The sequence below is a fragment of the Peromyscus californicus genome, unplaced genomic scaffold (genome assembly GCF_007827085.1).
Source record: "Peromyscus californicus insignis strain IS unplaced genomic scaffold, ASM782708v3 Scaffold_16__1_contigs__length_79575227, whole genome shotgun sequence".
NCBI lineage: Eukaryota > Metazoa > Chordata > Mammalia > Rodentia > Cricetidae > Peromyscus > Peromyscus californicus.
This window is the reverse complement of record NW_026294458.1, coordinates 7,142,184-7,162,082: the sequence shown is the minus strand read 5'-3', so window position 1 is coordinate 7,162,082 and position 19,899 is coordinate 7,142,184. Positions and strand designations below refer to the sequence as shown.

Sequence of the window (19,899 nt, the reverse complement as noted above, 5' to 3'; positions counted from 1 at the left end):
ATAATTCTGAGCACTCTGCAATTTGCTGCCCAAAATAGAACCCATACCATCCGTGCCACCAAATGAAAATTATAAGCTTGTAAGCATCAGGTCAAATTATAAAATAGAAGATTTCAAATGTTTCAGTGGCAATGAATGAGGGGGGTGGCTTTCTTTACTGGTAGGCATTTGCTGTTTGCGAGCATCTGCTCATCGACATTGTTTGAACGTTCCCCAAACTAATTTGCTCTTCCCATTGAGTACAAAAAGATAAAACCTGACTAATCAATTGCTCAGGCATGCCTTCTTAAATAGAACTCTCCTGTCCCTCAAATTAAGAAGTCAGTCATAGTTTTTGAGATATTATGCTTTTGACTGGACATTTCAAAGCATACATTTTAAAAAATTAGTTTAGCCAAGGCCCATCAGTCTCAAAAACAACAACAACAAAACCAAAAACTGAAAATACATTCATGGTGTTTAAACATAATCTTTAAAATTATATTTTGAAATTTTGTAATTTTTAAGCAGCTCCCAATTTTATGCTGCTTCTAATAAAACTGATCCACCACTGCTTTTCAATAATAACAAAACACCCTCCTAAGTACAGCATTTCTAAAGGAAAATGCATATTCACTAACACACGCTTTATAAGCTGGGCACAGTGGTGTATGCCTATGATCCCGGCAATTCAGGAGGCTAAGGCAAAGGGGTTCATGAGCTCATGAACAGCTAGGGCTGCATGGGGAGACCTTGAGTTTAAAAAAGAAAATAAAAGTTTGTGTGTGTTGGGGGGGTGCAGTGACAGATCATGAAAGCCTTCACAGAAATGAATCGGAGAGGAATCCAGGAGGGTAGTTTTTGCATAGAACGGTCTTCTCAGCAATGTGCACATTGAAAAAGCCACCACAGGTGTCTGTGCCTTGACTGCCAGGAGTGAAGGCACCTGTGCAAAGACATGTCTCAGGGACGGCGCATCACATGTGACTTCCTTTGTGGGTTTCAATCATCTAGTGATTTTCATTAGCTTTGTCTGGACTGAAACTCAGAGTAATGGCTGCTCAGTTAAGGGTCTCCTCTTTCTCTTGCTACTTGATCTATGTAAAACTACTGCCCCCCACAAAATGCACACACCCCACTGAATCAGAGGGATGACACATTAGTTCAGGAACAACTGACCAATTGCTCATCTACATTTGAGGGTTTCATGAGCAGACACGGAATGGTGGTCCAGTTGTAGACTGCAGATATTTAGAAAATATCAAACATTTATAAATAGTTCTAGGAGAAATCTATTTTTACTGCTTTTCTGTCTTGTTATAAATGTACCCTGGTCTCTATCCTTCTACTCACAATTCAGCATCATTAGCATGCTTCTTGAACCCACTAAGGAACTTGATGCAACCTGCACACACACATAAAATTATTGTTTATTTAAAATGGTGAAATAATTTTCACATGTAGTTAGTTTTGAATCTTCTGATCTCCAAGTGTATTTTAAACTATAAAATCATTTCTTAAAGAAAATATACTTCAGACCATTATATGTAAAAGGCTTTCTCCAAATATTATTAATTTTCCCTCATCAATCAAATGACAACCTCAGCTTAACATAATGAAACGCATAACTCCTAAAGGATCATCTTATTATCTGTAATTGCAAGTAAACATTATTATTGAAAAGCACAATGTAGCAAATGGGCTACATGACCAATTCTCTTTTAGAATTAAGGTTTAAGAATTTAAATACTTCTATAAATTGCTGCCTTACAATTTAAAATTGATACTATTAGAAAACCAATCTAATTCAATAGATACTATTGAATTAGAAAAATCAGGCAAAACAATACATTTTATTTGTAGAACTCATTAGTTTTTAATGTTTTAATAATATGTAAAAAGTTAAATGCCAGCCTCTTAAAAACATCTTAAGACTACATTATTATCTAAATAGCAAGTAAATTATTTTTTTTTACCATTTCTATTCCAGCCCTAATAATCTATTTCTTAGAGATAGGAAAATATGTGTTCTCTAGAATATACAAAAATTTACCTTTTTGAAAATGTGCAACTGCAACTTCAAAGCTAAATCAAAGTGACTTTATAGTTTGATATCATATATGACACTGTATTAATCTTTCTACATATGTAATTAAGTCCAGCCATTAACTTCTAATTCAACAAACTGTTGAAATAGAAGGCTACTGTAAGATTTAAAACTAATAAAGTCTTTTCTGTTTCTAGAAAATTAAAAATTAATGCAGAAAAAGTCTTTGTTACAGGGAGGGCTTGAAGTTGGGTGGGTTTTTTGGGGGGTTGGTATTTAATTCAGCTATACACAATGTAGTACATACAAGCAAAATACAATTGGGATACTGTTTTCTTTAGCATTCCTATAGGAGACCAAATTCATCTGCATTGGAGAGAACACAATTACTGATTTTTAACTCAAGAAAGACAGATTCATAGCTTTCCCTACACCACTGTGGAGTATTTGACTGTCCCAGCTGAAACCTGTCTAGCATCATTCAGCTACTTCCTAGAAGTGGGTAGATCCTGCATTTTTTTCTAAAGCTCTATTTCTCACAGAATCATTCAACTTTAAATACAAAAGCATATTCAAGTCAGCATGCCTTAGAGCAAAACAATTTATCCAATATGTGTACATGTGTGTATATGTGACTTTTTAAGTGAACTTTCAGCAGCACCCAAAATAAAATGTCTATCAAGGCAGTTCACTTAACTTTTAACAGCACTTTTAAAGTTATCAAGTTTTTCCTCTTTACTAAATCTCTGACCCACAGGAACTATATGAACATAGAGAGAAAAAAATTCAAAGATTTTTATTCAGCAGACTGAAACCAAGTAGAATGTAAGAGAAACAGATGATATGTATGGCTTGCTGTACAATAATTTGCACTTAAAATGGATGAAACGTAAGTAGCCAAAAGGAAAGAATTCTCTACTCCAGGGTGACTGAGAAAACAGCAGTGCCTAGTCTGTCTACAATGCAGCCACGTGTATAAAATGGTGGTATGTGATTTAACAAAAGGCCCAATGGTAAGCAAACAGCATGCCAACAACTCCTCAAATGAAGATTAAAGCATCTTACAAACTATCTTCACCTTTTAAAAAACCTATTTGGAATACAGGTATTAAAACAGCTTCCTGAAAAATCAAAGAACCAAGCACGATATTAAAACATTAGCACTCAATTGTTGAATCATTTTTCAAGGAGGTAAATAAGAGAGGATGGCTTATTTTCCCCGTGCTCTACAGAACACAAAAACTACATACAGAACTGACCTCATGTTCACAAATTTACTTCCAACTTGTCAATTTACATGGAAATGCAACAAAAGAACAATAAAACGATCACTGTGTAACATGAAAGCTTTGGTCTCAAATGTCACAGTATTCTGGGTTTTTTAAAGCCACCAGCATGGCTGTGCCCAGAATTAATGGAGAACTCATCCCACAGGGCTGAACTCAGCTACCCAATTCTAACCAGTTTAGCCTTCTCTCCCTTAGCTTGCAATGCAAGCAAGGAACTTTTGTATTTGAAATAAAAGGGAGGGGGGAGATTAAAATCATCCAATCAAAAAATGGTGCCACTCTCTCCAGCAGCAGGCTACCCTTGCTTTGGTTTGTTAACTGTCTTCAGGTGTGGTCAACCACACAGCGTGCTCTTAGCTTCTTCCTCCTGGTTATTTTATATCACCAACATGTTCAAAGAAATCCATTTATTCCTAGGACTGTAAAAGCCCTAAACTGTTTATTTAATATATACTAAAACTCATGGCAAGACTTTTTGAACCATGGCAGAATAAAATTACTTAAGTGACACTTCAACCAAAATGCAAACCACCTCTGCCTTTTAAAAGAAAAAGCCAAAGCAGTCTTTTTGTTGGTAAGTTTTAGGTGATCTAAATAACTTTAAACTAGTAGTTCACTTGTTTTGAAAATTAAATGGCATACACTGCATCATGGAATAATGGGACATCAAATAACCCCAATTAAAAATCTACTGACTTTTGCTAATTTTGACCTCCAAAAGGATTCAACAGAATGAAATATTTCTAGATGCACAGTGCATTAAACATTTCTAACAGTATTAATCAAAACTTCAACTGTTGAGAGACAAATGGTTTAAACTTACAGTAAGTACTTAGCATCCCAGAAAACATCTCCTTACCTGTCCCCTCAAAAAATAATAATACTGAAGGAAACTACATAAACTTAAAACAATTTACAGAAAGCCAGCTATACATTTTCAACCTAAGAATCCATTCAGTAGAGCAGCCCAAACTGCAAATCATTAATCCTTAACTTTTTCATAAACAAAAGTATTAAACAGTTTTCTAATGCGGCACACAATCCTTTCCAGAGATTCAGTTACATTAAAGTGTATGTGGAAATATGCACACAATGTTTTTAAAACCCTCCAACACATCCAAGTATTTATAAAACCAATTTATTTTAGAATGTTCTCAACCCTGCGTCTTCCCTCTGACTAAGAAGGTGGAAAATCAGACTTAGCCTCCCCAGTTCAGACACTTAATGACGAATGGCAAAGAAACGTTCCTTAATGGATATAAACTAAGTAACGACACGTGGGGTGGGGGGTGGGGGATAAAGCCGCCACCTCCCAATTTAAAGTCCACAATGAGCTTTAAACAAAGATGGTCTCCTTCATTCTTTCATAGCAAATCACTGGGGAAACCCAACCCCCACAAAGCGTGTTACTCCTACATTAACAATAGCTAACTATCAACTTCACCGTGACACTTGTTTATTCTTCAACGTTTCTCTAAAGCAACAATAACAACCAAGTGCTCCGGAGCACAGTCCCACTGCCTCAGTTATAGAAGTCTGGCTTCTCCCTGCATCCCATACAAACAGCCTACTGCTTTAGAATACTATGCAAAATACTGACCCCTTGTTTACTGAATTATTTTATTATCCGTCACTAAACTAAGCAAAAAAAAAAATTAATCGCATGGTCAAGTTAAGCAATTCAGCTGACACAGTAAATATTTACTCTTAACATCTCACAGGAAGTTTGCTATTGTGCTGGGGGTAGGGATGGCAGTGCGGAGTTCTCCGTGGAAGGCAATTTAGGATAAACAACTTAATCGGTCACAGCCAACTGAATCTACCTAGTGTTCTCCATCCTGACCCCTAATTAGGCACCAAACAGTTTGCAAGCACAGAAAACACCTTATATAATGAAAGTAAAATAATAATAATAACAATAATAACTTTCTAAGCTATGTATCTCCACTAACAAAACAAACAAAAGCCCTTTTAAAAAACCATATAGACACATTTTTAAAAGTTGACCATATTTTTTTAGTTATACGTACGGAAGCCCAATCGCGGGGTGGGGGTGGGGGGTAGAAAAAAGAAACCAGGCAAAATATATTTACCTTAGCTTTTTAGAGACTGAGTAATCAACTTCCATGATTTTCCCATGCAATTCCACTTTACCTTTAAAACAGAAATTTAAAGTACTCAGAACCTCCCTGAGTCAAACCCGCGGGGGTCTAGGAGGGGCACGCACACTACTCCGCGCTCGGGCTCCGCCTTCTGGAGCCTTCAAGGGGTCCCCCACCCGGCCGCAGCTGGGTGAACTTAGCTCCAACTGTGATGAAAAGTGGGCGCCACGGGTGGCAGACGAGGTGGGAAGGGCACAAGCCCGGTTCTGACCCCAGGTATAGCTGTGGGTGGCATTACCGGAAAAACACATTTAATAAAGAGAGGCGCCAATTTGAAAAGATGAGCTCATTTGAAACTCAAGCTGCAGGGCAGGCGCTCCCCGGCTTCTCCGGCCCCCAGTTCCCCATTCCGGGACCCCGGGATTCCAGGGCGCTCGCCCACCACCCCCGCCCCACCGCCCTCGCTGCCAGCGGCCCCGGGGACACGCGCAGGAGTCCCCGGCTCTGCGGCCGCCTGCTTTGGGGTGACCCCCAGGTCTCACCAGCCCCCCCAACCGTCCCCCAAGGAAGGGGTTCCCTTCGGGGTCGGGGGTCGCAGGCCCGGGGAGCGTGGCCCGCAGCGTGCGTGTGCGGGATGCGAGCTGGAAACGCGCGCGCGCGGGCGAATGCAGCGCTCCGACTCCCGTCTGGGCTCCAGCGCGCTCGCGGGCCCCCCGGTCGCCTCTTTCCCGGTTCTCAGCCCGGGCCCCCACCGAGTTGAGACAGGGTACCTCGTAAAAAGGTGCTTCTGGCCGAGCAGGAGGCGGGGAGACGGGAGGCGGAAAGCCCCCAGCCCCGAGTTCTTCTCAATAAAATCGGACAAAAAATTCAGGGAAAAATAGGAGCGCTTCCGAGACCAGCGAGAGGGAAGTGAGCTTCGGGAAAAGACCCAGGGAGATGTGCGGTCCGGCAGGAGCCGGGTCGGGGGAACCCCGGGACCTCGAAGGGTTCAGTAGATAAAGTCGAGGAGCTGCCGAAAGTGGGGGGCCAGGAGAAAGGGGGGGGTCTCAAAAAGGAGAATGCGGCTCGGGAGACGGCAGAGGGCGAGAGGTCTTTGGCACAAGGCATGGGAAGAAGGAAGGTCTGGCCAGGAGGAAAGGAGATGCTGGATTTGGGGGGCCCTTGGCAAAGAGGGCACTGGAAGGGTCAGAGAAAAGGAAAACAGGGGAGTCTGCAAAGGTGGGGGCGGGGGAGCTCCGGGGAGCAGCTGGGCAAGCCAGGGGCGCTCCTAGGGAACCAGCGAGCCTGGGGACCCTCGGAGGAGCACAGGGTCACCCCGAGTCTGAGGCCCGAGGGTCGAAGTTAGCCCCCGCTGTGGGGGCAGGGCAGCCGGCCGTCCCGGAGCCCGCCCGCCGCCAGAGTCGCGGGGCTGGTGCGTGGAAGTGAGCGTGCGGGCGCGGGAGTCGCGGCGGGCGCGGCCCGTGGGGCTCGGCCTCCCCGCTGCCGCCGTCCCGAGCCGGCGAGGCGCGGCGTGGGTCGTGCGAGTGCTCACCCGAAAGGGTCTCGATGGCGCGGATGGCCCAGTTCTGGTCGGGGTAGTCCACGAAGGCGTAGCCGGACTTGAGCAGGACCTGTCCCGCCAGGGGCAGCTTCCTGTCCCCGAAGAGCTGCCGGAGGTCGTCGGCGGTGACGGCGGGGCTCAGGTTCCCGATGTACAGCTTGTTCATCATCCGTGTCTTTCCCGAGAGCCCGCGGCTCCCCCGGCCCGGCACCCGGCGCTCCCGCCGCCTCTGCTGCCCTCCTCTCCTCCTGAGCCCGCCCCCGCCCCCACCCTCGCCCTCAGCCTGGCTCCCCCCACCGCGGCCGGCCCGGCCCGCCCGGGGGCAGAGGCGGAGGCGGGGACTCGGCGCGGCTGCCTCCTCGGGGCAGAGTCCCGGGCGGGCGCGCGGACAAAGCGCTCGCTCTGCTGCTGCTGCTGCTGCTGCCTCCCGGTACCGGGGCGGCGACGGGGCGACGCACCCCGCGCGCCTGAGAGTTGGACCGGCGTGTGCACCGCCGAGAGTGCGCGCCCGGCCCGCCCCGCGCCGCGCGCTCCGATGGCTCGGCGCTCCCCAGGCTGCGCGCCGGACGGGCGGAAGCGGCGGCTCGCCGGAGCCGGGGCGGGGAGCTGCTTTGCAAGGCGGCGCGTGGGCTGGAGGAGGAGAGGGGCGCGGGTGGTGAGCGGGGTGTGTGCAAGGTGGACCCGGCGCGGGCCCGCGGCCGGTAAAACGCACAGCGAGGTGAGAGGCGCACGCAGCGGCTGACAACTTTCTCCGCGCGTCCAGAGCCAGGCACAGATCCGGGGACTCGCTGCGAGCTAGGGGAAGGGGGCGCATGTGGTCAAAGGACGGTGCACCACACCAGCCTCTCCCTCAGACCGTGTGTCCTAGGAAAGTTAACGTGGCGCTGGGCCTCAGTTTCCCCACCCAAGCGGAGAAAGAAGAGCCAGACCTGTGTCCAGCGGCGGCAAGGTGGCAGCCGAAGAGATGAAGCTCGATGCCAGGCTGAGAGGCCGGTTCGGTTCCAGAGCCTGGGAGGCATTCCCCGAGCTCTGGAAGGGACAAGAGAGGAAAGATGTCCTTCCACCAGAAGACGGAAGAGGGAGGGTCCTAGACCGACACCCGCCCCCCGCCCTCCGCGGGAAGGAAGGAGCCTTTACAAGGACCCGTGGGAATCGTGGAAATGTAGGGCTACAGAAGAGAAATGGAGGGATTCTGAGGTGAGATGATTCTGGACTGTGGGTGTAACCTGGGAAGTGTATTGGAATTTAGAGCGTTTACACATGGTGGGAGGTATGTCTGGGTGGAGAAGTGACCATGGACCATAGGGTATGAGGCTTGTCTACTCCATTCTCAGACCCAGCAGTGTGCCCCAAAGTGTGCCAACATCCCTGAGCCTGTTTTATCTGTAAAAGAAATAAAACCACCAACCACCCTAGTGACGGTGACTTAAAGGCTGGCTAAGTAACTGTGACACCTCTTTGCCCAGAGAACCTAGGAGCTTAAAAACTTTTGGGGGAGGTGGGGGCTGTCCTTAATTACTTGTCTTGAGAAGGGAATGGTGAATTCTTTTTTTTTTTTTCTTTTTCAGATGTTTGTTGACATTTCAATTCTAGCTTTCACCAGATATTCACACATGTCCTCTCTGGATTTTACTGCTGCTGGAATTGGGAGCAGCTTTGCTGCTGTTGCTCGGGCTGGCAGATAAACCGGGGATAGATGCTTCCTAGCTAAAATGGGGAAGAAAAGCACAAATGAAAACAACTTGTGTGTGCACAAATCACTGGAGACTGGAAGCCAACTGCCTTCAGATTATTTACACAAAGGCTCCTAATTAGGGTGGTCAGTCTCTGTAGGAAAGGATAGGTTTGCCTGTTTGCAGTCAATCATAGTTACAGGTTAGAAAAGACAAAGGAGGAATTGCCATGGGTTGGTGCTCTCCTTCCTCTTTGAAAGGTTAATATGCATCACATTTTCAAATACATCAAGTATTGGTTGCAAAACCGTGGCTGCTCTGCTGGGCAGTGTACACAGTCTACCGATTCTCACTTAGCACAGGGGCCTTCTGGTGGGCCCTCTACGCTGTCCGTGGGGCTGTTGTCAAACTCCTTTCTGGGAGCTAGCTGCTGCTTGCTGCCTTTGGTATGTTCTGTCCTGCAGGCATCTTGTAAACAATGCTACCGGAAGAACACACGTGATCAGTGAGCATGAAGGACACTTTCCACATACCTCTTGTATTCTTGACTTTTCTTGGTACTATGACAAAATATCTGAGAAAAGAAGTCAAAAGGGGCTCTTAGTGACCTCCAAGACCTGCCCAGTGGAGGACAGCAGACAGTGTGGACCTCTCCACCCTTTCCCCAAGCCGCTGAATAAAGTGTTTTGACTTTTTTTTTTTCTTTTTAAGTTGGAGGGGAAAAAAGTTTATTTTGGCTCACAGTTTGAGGATGCAGTCTGTCATGGCCCCAGGAGCACGAAGCAGCTGGTCACATTGCAGTCACAGTCAGGACACAGACCTGAGTGCTAGTGTTTGGTATTCTTTTTATGTAGTTCAGGACCCCTGCCCAGGAAATGGTGCCACCTACATTTATAAAAGTGGGTCTTCCTGCCTAAACCCCAGCCCCTCACAGACATGCAGGTGGTGACTCAAAATCTTATCAAATGGACAAAATTAAGCATCATAGCATTCCACCCCTGCCCCTAAAGTTTTACTTTGATCTCTTAATAAAAATGCATTTAGTCGAATTCTAAAAGCCCCCATAGTCTTTAATATTCCTGACACTGTTTGAAAGTCCCTAGTCTCTCTAAAGACTCAGAGTAAGCGCTTAACCAAGAACTAATATAAAGTTAACAAGCAAGTTGCCCGTTTCCGATATACAACGACACAGAGATCACCATTCTAAAAGGAAAGAAATCATAGCAAGGAAAAATCTGACCAAAAGAGAAGAGAAATGCCGCAGAACAAACAAGATCTGCCTGCAGCTATCTGGGACTCCGGAGGAATCCTCTGGGCTCCAAGGGGCTTGAGTAGCCCTGCTCCTCCAGCTCTGCCACCCGCAGCAAACATAGCCTCTTTGGGGCCAGCTTCACTTAATGTATGCAGCTTTCTTTGCCGGATTTCCCATGGTTTTACCTTCCCCAACATTCTGGAGTCTCCTTTGTGTCACTTTTAAAATAGCCTCCCAGAGCCTCCTGGCAGGGGCATCAACCCTGACAATAGTAGAGCCTCAGTGACTCTCTGGAACTATGGTGTTACACTCTGTGACAGGCTTGCCCGCCCAGTCTTCCATCTTTCATACTTACAAATCTAGTATCACATGGATGATGATGCCAGGTCCTGCTGCCAGCTCAAGATGGAGCTCGCTCCCACAGTTCTCTCTTGGACCACAGTTCCACTGGCCTTTGTGTTCTGATCCTCGCGAAACACTTTTCCCTAAGTGGTTGTTGATGGGTAAAGAATCCCTTCCATAGCATTCGCTCCCTTCAGATAAAGTTGTATTTTGGAGAACTTGATGGGTGGGGTCTTCCCCTTCAGAGTGTCTCTCCCGTTGTCCCAGTGCAGAGGTCCAAGTTTCTTTTGATGGCACTAGTTCCTTCAGCAGTTACAGCCGCTTTCGAACCTGCCTTATCTGAAATTTTAACTTGTCTGCACTCTTTTCCTCATCAAACTTGATGTTTTTCCTCTTTTTTCTCTCACCGCATTCCTGAGTAAGAGCAGCAAACGGCAGCCATACCACAATGTGAGCGCTCTCCTGTCTTGAAATTCCCTCCACCAAACACATTAGTCCGTGATTTTTTAATTCAGCCTGACCTTTGTTCTCAGGACACAGTCAAGAGGCAGCCTGAGTCTTTGTAAGAACAGAACCCGAATGGCCACCAGCCCAGGTCTTGATGGAGTTCTTGTTCTCTGAAACCTCCTGGGCTGGGCCTCCACTGTCCACATTTAGCATCCTAGTTTCCCAAATTCCCGCCAGAGTGGTCGGTTAGCATTCGAGGGTTTGTCTAGCCCAAGTTTCCAAACTTAAATTCCTCCTATTATAAGCCGCTTCCAAAGTCTTATAAGCCATAAAGTCGGGATTTTCCTAGCAGTGACCCCACTACTGAGTACCTGTTTTCTACATTCGTCCTTTTCTTGTTGTTGTGATAAGACACTAACAAAAACATCTGAAGGACGGATTTGGTTTTGCTTACATTTTGAGCATACCGTCCATCATGGTCTAGAGGGCAGGACAGCTGGGCGTGAAGGAGCTGGCCACATTGTGTCCACAGTCAGGAAGCAGAGTGAAGTAAATACTGATGTGCGGCTTACTTTCTCTTTCCACAGCCTGGAACGCCTGCCCGAGGAGAATGGTGCCACTCACCTAACCCGGTCCCTCACAGACATGCCCACACAGTTGCTTCCCTGGTGAGTCTTAATCCCATCACGTTGATGGTGAGATCCGCCATCAATCACACCTGCTCCATAGCTGCCACAGTTCCTTAACTGCAGTAGCTTTTCTGTGTTAGGAAAGGGGATGGGAAACCTTAGGAGACGCAGGGGCGAACACCAAGGGAAAGCCAGAAGTCTAGAGGTCCTCACTCCTCATCTGATAAAACTCACTCCTCGCTGTTTCTCTACTTTAGCCCACTCTAGAGAGCTGAAATGTCAGTCACGTAGAGTTCCTGAGTGATCGTGGTCGGATTGAAACAGAGTAAACCAGGATAAAAGTTTAGGATCAGAAGTTTGGAGACATTCTTAAAGTATTCACATTTCTTTCTTTTCCCCAGAGTTTCAGAAGCAGTGAGAACCTTATAGCTTCCTGTTGAATCTCTGTGGCAGAGTAGCAGTAAGGTGGCCAGGACAATATTTCCTAATCCCATTTTGCAGATGGGACTATTGAAGCCCAGGAAGCAGCCATTCATTGTCACACAGACTCATGTGGTAAACATAATTGAGCCTGAGAGTCCAATAAGGACTGAGTCTTCATCCTGGATGTTGACTACAGAAATATTTCTGCCTGTGGGCAGAGTACCTTTTGATGGAATCATGGTGCTAGAGTTAACTTTTTGAAGCTACAAAACGATGGGGGAAATGGTTGTCATAGTCAAGGTTAATATAGTCAGTGTCTTTAGATAATGCGAGAAGCTGGAAGAGAAAAATGAAAACTTAATGGAAGATGGAGCCAAAGCCAGCATGGCAGTAACTTTGAGAATGTCATGCCAGCCTCTGCGTGTACAGTAGTTTACAGTAGTGTCCCTTAGACATGTCTGCTGAGTTGATATGGGGGACATTGTCTAGTTGAGTTACTTCACCTTGCTCTGTCTGGACTCCTCGTTTGTGAAATAACTCAGCCATTTCCTCATAATCAGCTCCACCTCCCCTGCACTTTCCATGTTTTCCAAAGCCTGGGCCGTCTCAGAACCCCACCCCTTGTCACATACTGTTCCCTTTCCCCGGAATAACCTGCCCTCGAACATGCTGTCCCTGTCCTGGAACGCATTGCTTCCTCTGTAACCTCCTTTCTCCTCCCATCGTGGCTCCAGGATATGTTCAGCACTCCACACGGATAAGAAATATCCTGGCTAGTAGTCATAGTTGCATGATGTTGTAAATATGCTGAAAAAGAACCCACTAAAGTGCATGTCTTCTGTTTGTGTATGTGTTTGTCTTTCTGGGGATTGGTCCCAGGCAGATGCTCTGCCACTAACCAATGGGATGTGAATTATATCTCAGTTTTTTAAAATTATACAAGGGGCTAGGGAGATGGCTCAGTAGGTAAAGGTACCTACTGCCAAGGCTGAGGACCAGGTCTTGTGTAGGTATTCAGTCCCGGGAACCACATGGTGGAAGGAGGGAACTAGTTTGTCCTCTGGCCTCTCCCTGCATACCACAGCATGGCATGTACATACACATACATAAATACTAAAACATTTTTAGTTATATGAGAAAAAGTCTTCCCATTATACAGTAAGTTTCCAGATGAATGAGACTTTTGTCTCCCCGCCCCCTCCACTTCAATCTTCAAGCCAGTATGAAACCTAGTCCAGGTAATATGTGTTGAGTAAACAGTGGTCATCTGAAACCCCAGCTTGAGTGAAGGCATATACATATGATGGTGCTTTTCTTTTCTCCCTGTGTTGAACACACCTGTGTGCTTGTGGCATCATAGTACAAGGCAATAAGGACACACAACAAGCAAGCATTTTCCTGACCTGACGGGTTTATGGTCAGTAGGGGAGACAGATGTGCACACGGATATATTGTGACATTTCAGATGTGACAGTTTGTTGGCAAACAGATGTCATTCAGCCTAGGGTTACCAGGGATCATTATGAAGAACTGATATGAGGTTTGAAGGATAAGTAGGCGTCTTAGTTAGGGTTACTATTGCTGCGATGAAACACCATGACCAAAAGCAAGTTGGGGAGGAAAGGGTTTGTTTGGCTTATCTTGTACATCATAGTTCATCCTCAAAGGAATTTAGGACAGGAACTCAAGCAGGGCAGAAACCTGGAGGCAGGAGCTGAAGCAGAGGCCATGGAGGGGTGCTGCTTACTGGCTTGCTCCCCATGATTTGTTCAGCCTCCTTTCTTATAGAACCCAGGAACACCATCCACAGTGGGCTGGGCCCTCCCCCATCAATCACTAATTAAGAAAATGCCCTACAGCCAGGTCTTATGGAGGTATTCTCTCAGTTTCTCAAAGGAGGTTCCTTCCTTTCAGGTAACTCTGGCTTATATCAAATTGACAAAACTAGCCAGCACAGTACGGTTTTACTAGTCTAAGAAAAGGCATGAAATGAATTGTATATCCTAGATTAAAAAGAATGTCATGTCGGGGCTGGAGAGAGAGTTCAGTGGTTAACAGCACTGGCTGCTCTTGCTTAGGACCCTGGCTTTATTCCCAGCACTCACATGGCAGCTCACAACTGTCTGTGACTCCAGTTCCAGGGGATCCGATGCCTTCTTCGGGACTCTGCAAGCACTACATGCACATGCTGCACAGACAGACATGCAGGTAAAACATCCACACACAAAAAATAAATAAATATTTGTTGTTAAAAAGAGAATAGGATGTAAAGTCATGGAGATACGAAAAACAATCACCTCCACACCTGAAGTCAAATTGACTGAGGAATATAAACAATAAAAAGGAGAACAGAAAGAATGACAAGCCCAAGTCCCCAGAATCAGAGACAAGTTCTTCAGACTGAAGGGTGTGCAGAGGGCTCAGTGCAAGCGTTGACTTACCCAGAGCAAAGGCAGCTCCCTGTGAAACTTAGAACTCAAATGGTAAAACCATGTGTTGGTCGAGTCAGCAATGTGGGAGGGATTTGGAAAGAGAACGGCAATATATTTTTCTAAGACAAAAGAAGCCTGAGGGTAGTGGGCAATGCCTTTACAACAGGGTGGAAATTATATTAATCTGGCGTTCTAACTTTAGGCCAATTACAAAGTCATGCCAAAATTCAAGTATCCCCCCACATAGTGTATCCCCCCACATAGTGGAAACCACTGAGAGATGAGTACCAGCCACACTGAAAGAAGACATAGGTTTGGGAAGACATAGGAGCTCCAATGCAGAATATTCTGCATCGACACCGGGAATGCTATCATGCAGCCATCCAGAAAGCAATGGGTACAAACTGGAAGAAAATGGATGGCTCAGAGTAGGATTAAAAAGGACACACACCTTTCAAGAAAAAAAAAATGGAACTCATTATTCATCCAAATAGTAAATGTTCCTGATAAAATGAGAGGCACAGAGCATTGGGCAGAAATAATCACAGGCATATGGAAAACAAGACAACTGGAAAAATATGTAACCATTCAAGCCAGGAGCCTTGGCTGTAGGCTCAGTCGTGAAAATGTTTGTACAGTGGCAACACACGCAGCCACAAGAGAATTCTACAGAACAACCAGAAGAGCAAAACCAGTAGAAAAATCAACAAAGACCATGAATGAACTAATTCACAGAAGACAGAATGCAAATAAGCTCATATGCCGGTAATTGAGGAAATTAAAACCACTCCCAACCAGCACATTGACCAAAGTTTTAAAATTTGAGGAGACAGGCATTGGAGGTGCAGAGCATCATAACGCTCATCTGCTGCTGTCCTGAGTGACTAACAGTCCCCCTGAGCCGGTAGAGCTAAAGATGTCAGCTTGAGTACTGCCTGGCTATCGGTCCAGGTGGCTGTTAGCCCTCTTCAGACCCCGGGGCTGTTCTTCCACCCATGTCTTCTGATAACCTCATTTTTTGTTTGGTTTGGTTTTTCCAGACAGGGTTTCTCTGTGTAGCCCCGGCTATCCTGGAACTCACTCTGTAAAGGAGGCTGGCCTCAAACTCCCAGAGATCCACCTGCCTCTGCCTCCCGAGTGCTGGGATGAAGGGCGTGTTGCTACCACCACGGGAGATAACTTCCATTTTATTTCGCAGAAAAGAACCAGGAGACCTCAGCATCTCTGCTCAGCCTGTGTGCCGACAGACTGCCTCCTCTATCACTACAGATTGCTGCCCGTGATCTAGAAGATCGTAAGCAGGCAAGAGGGGAGCAAAATTCAAGCTCCGGAGTGACAGTCAGCCTTGGCCAGGGAGAATTGAAGATGGGGCCAGAATTTCAGTCTTCTGTGTCTGTTGTTTTTTTAGGGAGGTGGTGCCATTTCCTGGGGTGCACAGGTCTGCCTTCTTCTGTAGGCTTCTGAGAGCGGCTGACACAAAGCCCAGGCAGAGGCCAGGATTGACTGTCACCATTTCTAAGTAAAATTATTGATCTTATTTTAAAAAATAACAATAAAGCCTGGTGGTAAAAATGTAAAAATCTTGCCCTAACAATATTTTATTACAAGTCAGAGGATGCTTTCCAAGCTTGATTTTGCTTGGATCATAATCATCAAGATAACTTTAAAAATACAGATTTCTGGGCTGGCAAGATGGCTGGACAGGTAAAGACTCTTGCAGGCAACACTGATGACCAGAGTTCCAGCCTCAGAACCTACAGACATGGTGGAAGAATAGAACCAACTTCCACAAGGTGTCCTCTGGCCTCCACACATGCTTTGTGGCAGGCACTGGTTCCCTCCCCAAATAAATGTCATTTTAAAGAACACTTGAAATGTCATTTTCAAGATCTGTCACTGGAATTCTTTTTTTTTTTTTATTGAAAATAAGTTTTTTTCATACAATATATTCTGATTAAGGTTTTCTCCCTCCTAACTCCTCCCAGACTCCCCACATCCCACCCACCAAAATCCACACCCTTTTTTTCTCTATCTCATTAGAATACAAACAGGCGTCTCAAAAATGGTAATAATAATAACATAAAAACAGAATAGGACAAAACAAACAAACTGGGAAAAAAAGAGCCAATGAAAAAGCACAAGAAGGGGCTGGAGCGGTGATGGCTCAGCAGTTAAGAGCACTGACTGCTCTTCCAGAGGACCCGGGTTCAATTCCCAGCACCCACATGGAGGCTCACAACTGTCTGTGCCTCCTGTTCCAGGGAATCTGGCACCCTCACACAGACACAACACACGTACATGCAGGCACAACACCAGTGCACATTACATAAAAATAAATCTGAAAAAGAAAAAGAAAGAACACCATAAACACATACAGATGCCTAAACACACACCTTAGCTTTCCACAGAAAATCGTAAAAATAGAATCAGAAACCATACTGACTTTATATATATAAGCAAAATATCTGTAAGGTTAAAAAAAAAAAAAAAGACATAGCATGTGAAACAAAAAAAACTCCAAAAATACCATGAAGTCCATTCTGTGTTGCCCATCTATATGGGATCTAACCCTTAAGTGTGGTTTGTCTGCTCAGTGAGACTCAATTGGAAAAAACAAAAAAAAAAACAAAAAAAAAAGGCGTTTTCCTTTGTGGGTGGTTATCGATTGGAGATGGCTTCTGAGTTAATGGTGTGGGCTTCTCAGCACTTCCCTTCTCAGCACGGGGACCCCATGCCTTAGACACGTGCTGGCCTTGTGCATGCTGCCCCAGGCTCTGTCTACAGGGCCTTGCTTCCTTGGTGTCCTCCATCCCCTCTGGCTCTTACAGTCTTTCTGCCTCCTCTTCCACAGAGTTCCCTGAGCCCTGAGGAGAGGGATTTGATGGAGACATCCCATTTAGCACTGTCCAGTTGTGGGTGTCTGTAGTTGTTCCCATCTGCTGCAGGAGAAAGCTGTTCTGATGATGGCTGGGCAAGGCACTGATCTGTGACTATAGCAGAAGGCTGTTAGGAGTCATTTTACTGCTCCATTTCATTATTATTATTATTATTATTATTATTATTATTATTATTATTATTATTATTGAGACAGGGCTTCTTTATGTAGCCTTGGCTGTCCTAGAACTAGCTGTGTAGACCAGACTGGACCTGAACTCACAGCGATCCTCCTGCCTCTGCCTCCCAAGTGCTAGGATTTAAGGTGTGCACCACCCTGCCGCCACCACCACCACCACCTGCTGATCCATTTCTTTAGCAGAACAGTAGTATTTGGTTTTCTCCTAGGTCCATGGTCTATCTTGTCTCAGGTTCGAGGCCACCCAGGCAGTGTCAGGCATGGGTCCCATCTCATGGAGTGGGCCTTAATGCCAATAAGAGAGTGGCTGGTTGCTCCCACAACTTTTCTGCCACTACTGCGCCGGCGTATCATGTAGATAGGTCTTCATGGTAGATATCAGGGTTTGTAGCTGGACTGGTGTTTACCTTTCATTTGGGAGCATGGAGAGTATGTTCCCGTACCATGAACATTAGTCAACAGGGCTGAAGGCTCTAGTTTGACTTCTTTCTGTGTTCAGTGAGTTACATAGGTGTTGTCTTTAGAAATAGGGCCTTACCATTAATTTGTGGAGAGCCCCAATTAGCCTCAGCAATAACGTGAGTTTGGGGGTTTTCATGAGGCCCCCTTTGGCCAACAACTCAATTAGATGTAACCCACTCCCAGCACTGGAAGTTTAATTTAGTTGTGAGAGATGTCTAGTTGGGTCTCTCTCTCTCTCTCTCTCTCTCTCTCTCTCTCTCTCTCTCTCTCTCTCATACACATAAGGTTCAGTAGTTAAGAGTACTCCCTGCTCTTGCAAAGGACCTAGGTCCAGTTCTCAGTATCCCTCGGTGGTTCACAACCATCCTTAACTCCAGCTCCAGGGGCTCAACACCCTGTTCTGACCTCTGTAGACACTGCACATACATACATTCAGGTAAAGCACTCATACACATAAATTTTAAAAATTATAAAAAAAAAAGACAAGTTGGTTTGGGTTGATGGTAAGGGTAGATTTGGGAGGTGCTGTGGAATAATTTTTATACACTGTGAAGATTTGTCACTGTGATTGGTTTAATAAACAAGCTGACTGGCCAGTAGCTGGGCAGGAAAAAAATTGAGCACAAGAGCCAGTCTAGGAGAATTCTGGGAAGAGGAAGGGCAAAGTCAGAGAGTCCCCGGCAAACACAGAGAAGCAAGATGATATTGCCACACTGAGAAAAGGTACCAAGCCACATGGCTAAACATAAATAAGAATTATGGGTTAATTTAAGTGTAAGAGCTAGTTAGTAATAAGCCTGAGCTACCAACTGGTCATTTATAATTACTATGAGCCTCTGTGTGGTAATTTGGGAAGCGGCTGCTGGGTATTTGGGAACAGGCGGTCTGGACAGGAAATGTCTGATTACACCAAGGACTTAGGCAGGAGGTTGGTGCATGGATTATGATAAATATATTGCATGCACATATAAACTTCTCAAAAAATTAATACATATATTCAGAAGTTCATACAAACCATGAAGTAAGCTTTAATAGTAAAATCTGTAGCTTCTTCAGATTTTACTGATTGTCAGTGACATTTGTTACAGCAAAAGAAAATTCAAATCATGTTTTACATTTGGGTGTCTCTGCCCTCCTTTAGGTCGCATAATTTCTTGGTCATTTGTTCTTAATGTGTTGACGTTCTTGATGCATGCAAAATATTTCTATGGAGAATGCTGTCAAATGGGCTTATCTAATGTTTTCTCCTAGCTAGATTTAGGATAAATACTCAACAGGAACAGCACAGAGATGACACTATGTTTACATAAGAGTGTACATTGTGTCAGGGAGAGCATAGTACTGATTTGTCCCATACTGGTGGTAAATTGGTATGCCAGTGTAAGTCAGGTTTTTGTGTTACAAAGTTACTAAGTACTTTGAAACTATGTAGATACTCTTTTACCCTTAAATTTCAACCTCAGGGGTTTTAGTGTTTGTTGCCCTATTATTGATTCTTTTGTGTGTCTTTTCCCCCTCCTGTGGTACTAAGAATTGAACCTAGGACCTCACACATTCTAGGCAAGCCCTCTACTACTGAACCATGGCCCCATCCCTATTGTTGATTCTTCATTGGAGTAATTGCTATGGTTTTATTAATTCAGTGTTAGAATAAATAGAATTACTCACTTGTCTTTGAAAATGAAGTCTATTGTTGGTGCTGGAAGGATGGCTCAGTGATTAACAGTGTAAACTGCTCTTGCAGAAGACTCAAATTCAATTCCCAGCACCCAGGTTGGATGGTCCACAAGCTCTAAGGGATCCAATACTTCTGGTCCTCAGGCACCTGTACTCATGTGCACATTCACACAGACAAATACACGCATAATTAAAAACAATAAAATAAATCTTGCTGGTGTGGTGATGTGTGTTTTTAATCCCAGCACTTGGAAGGCAGAGACAAATGGATCCTTGTGCATTCAAGGCCACCCTTATCTACAAAGCAAGTTCCCGGCCAGCCAGAGTACATATAGAGACCCTGTCTCAAAACAACAGCAACAACAACAATAATAATAAAACTTTAAAAATGGGACTGGAGAGAAGGCTCAGAGGTTAAGAGTACTGATTACTCTTCCAGAGAACCCAGGTTTGATTCCCAGCACCCATATGGTAGCTCATAACTGTAACTCCAGCTCCAAGGGATCTAATACCTTCTTCTGGCATCCTCGGG

At 45.2% G+C, this 19,899-nt stretch overlaps 1 protein-coding gene across 1 annotated transcript in view; it reads right to left on the bottom strand.

Annotated features, from left to right (window-relative positions):
- Igf2bp2 (insulin like growth factor 2 mRNA binding protein 2) overlaps positions 1 to 7,175 on the bottom strand; it is a 122,793-nt gene extending 115,618 nt beyond the window's left edge. The window contains exons 1-2 of the mRNA XM_052740219.1: positions 6,949 to 7,175; positions 5,409 to 5,469 (exon numbers count right to left, since the gene is read on the bottom strand). Of these exons, the coding sequence (XP_052596179.1) occupies positions 5,409 to 5,469; positions 6,949 to 7,126 (239 nt within the window). The 5' untranslated portion in view covers positions 7,127 to 7,175. The remainder of the gene's footprint in view (positions 1 to 5,408; positions 5,470 to 6,948) is intronic.
- Positions 7,176 to 19,899: the final 12,724 nt, after the last annotated feature.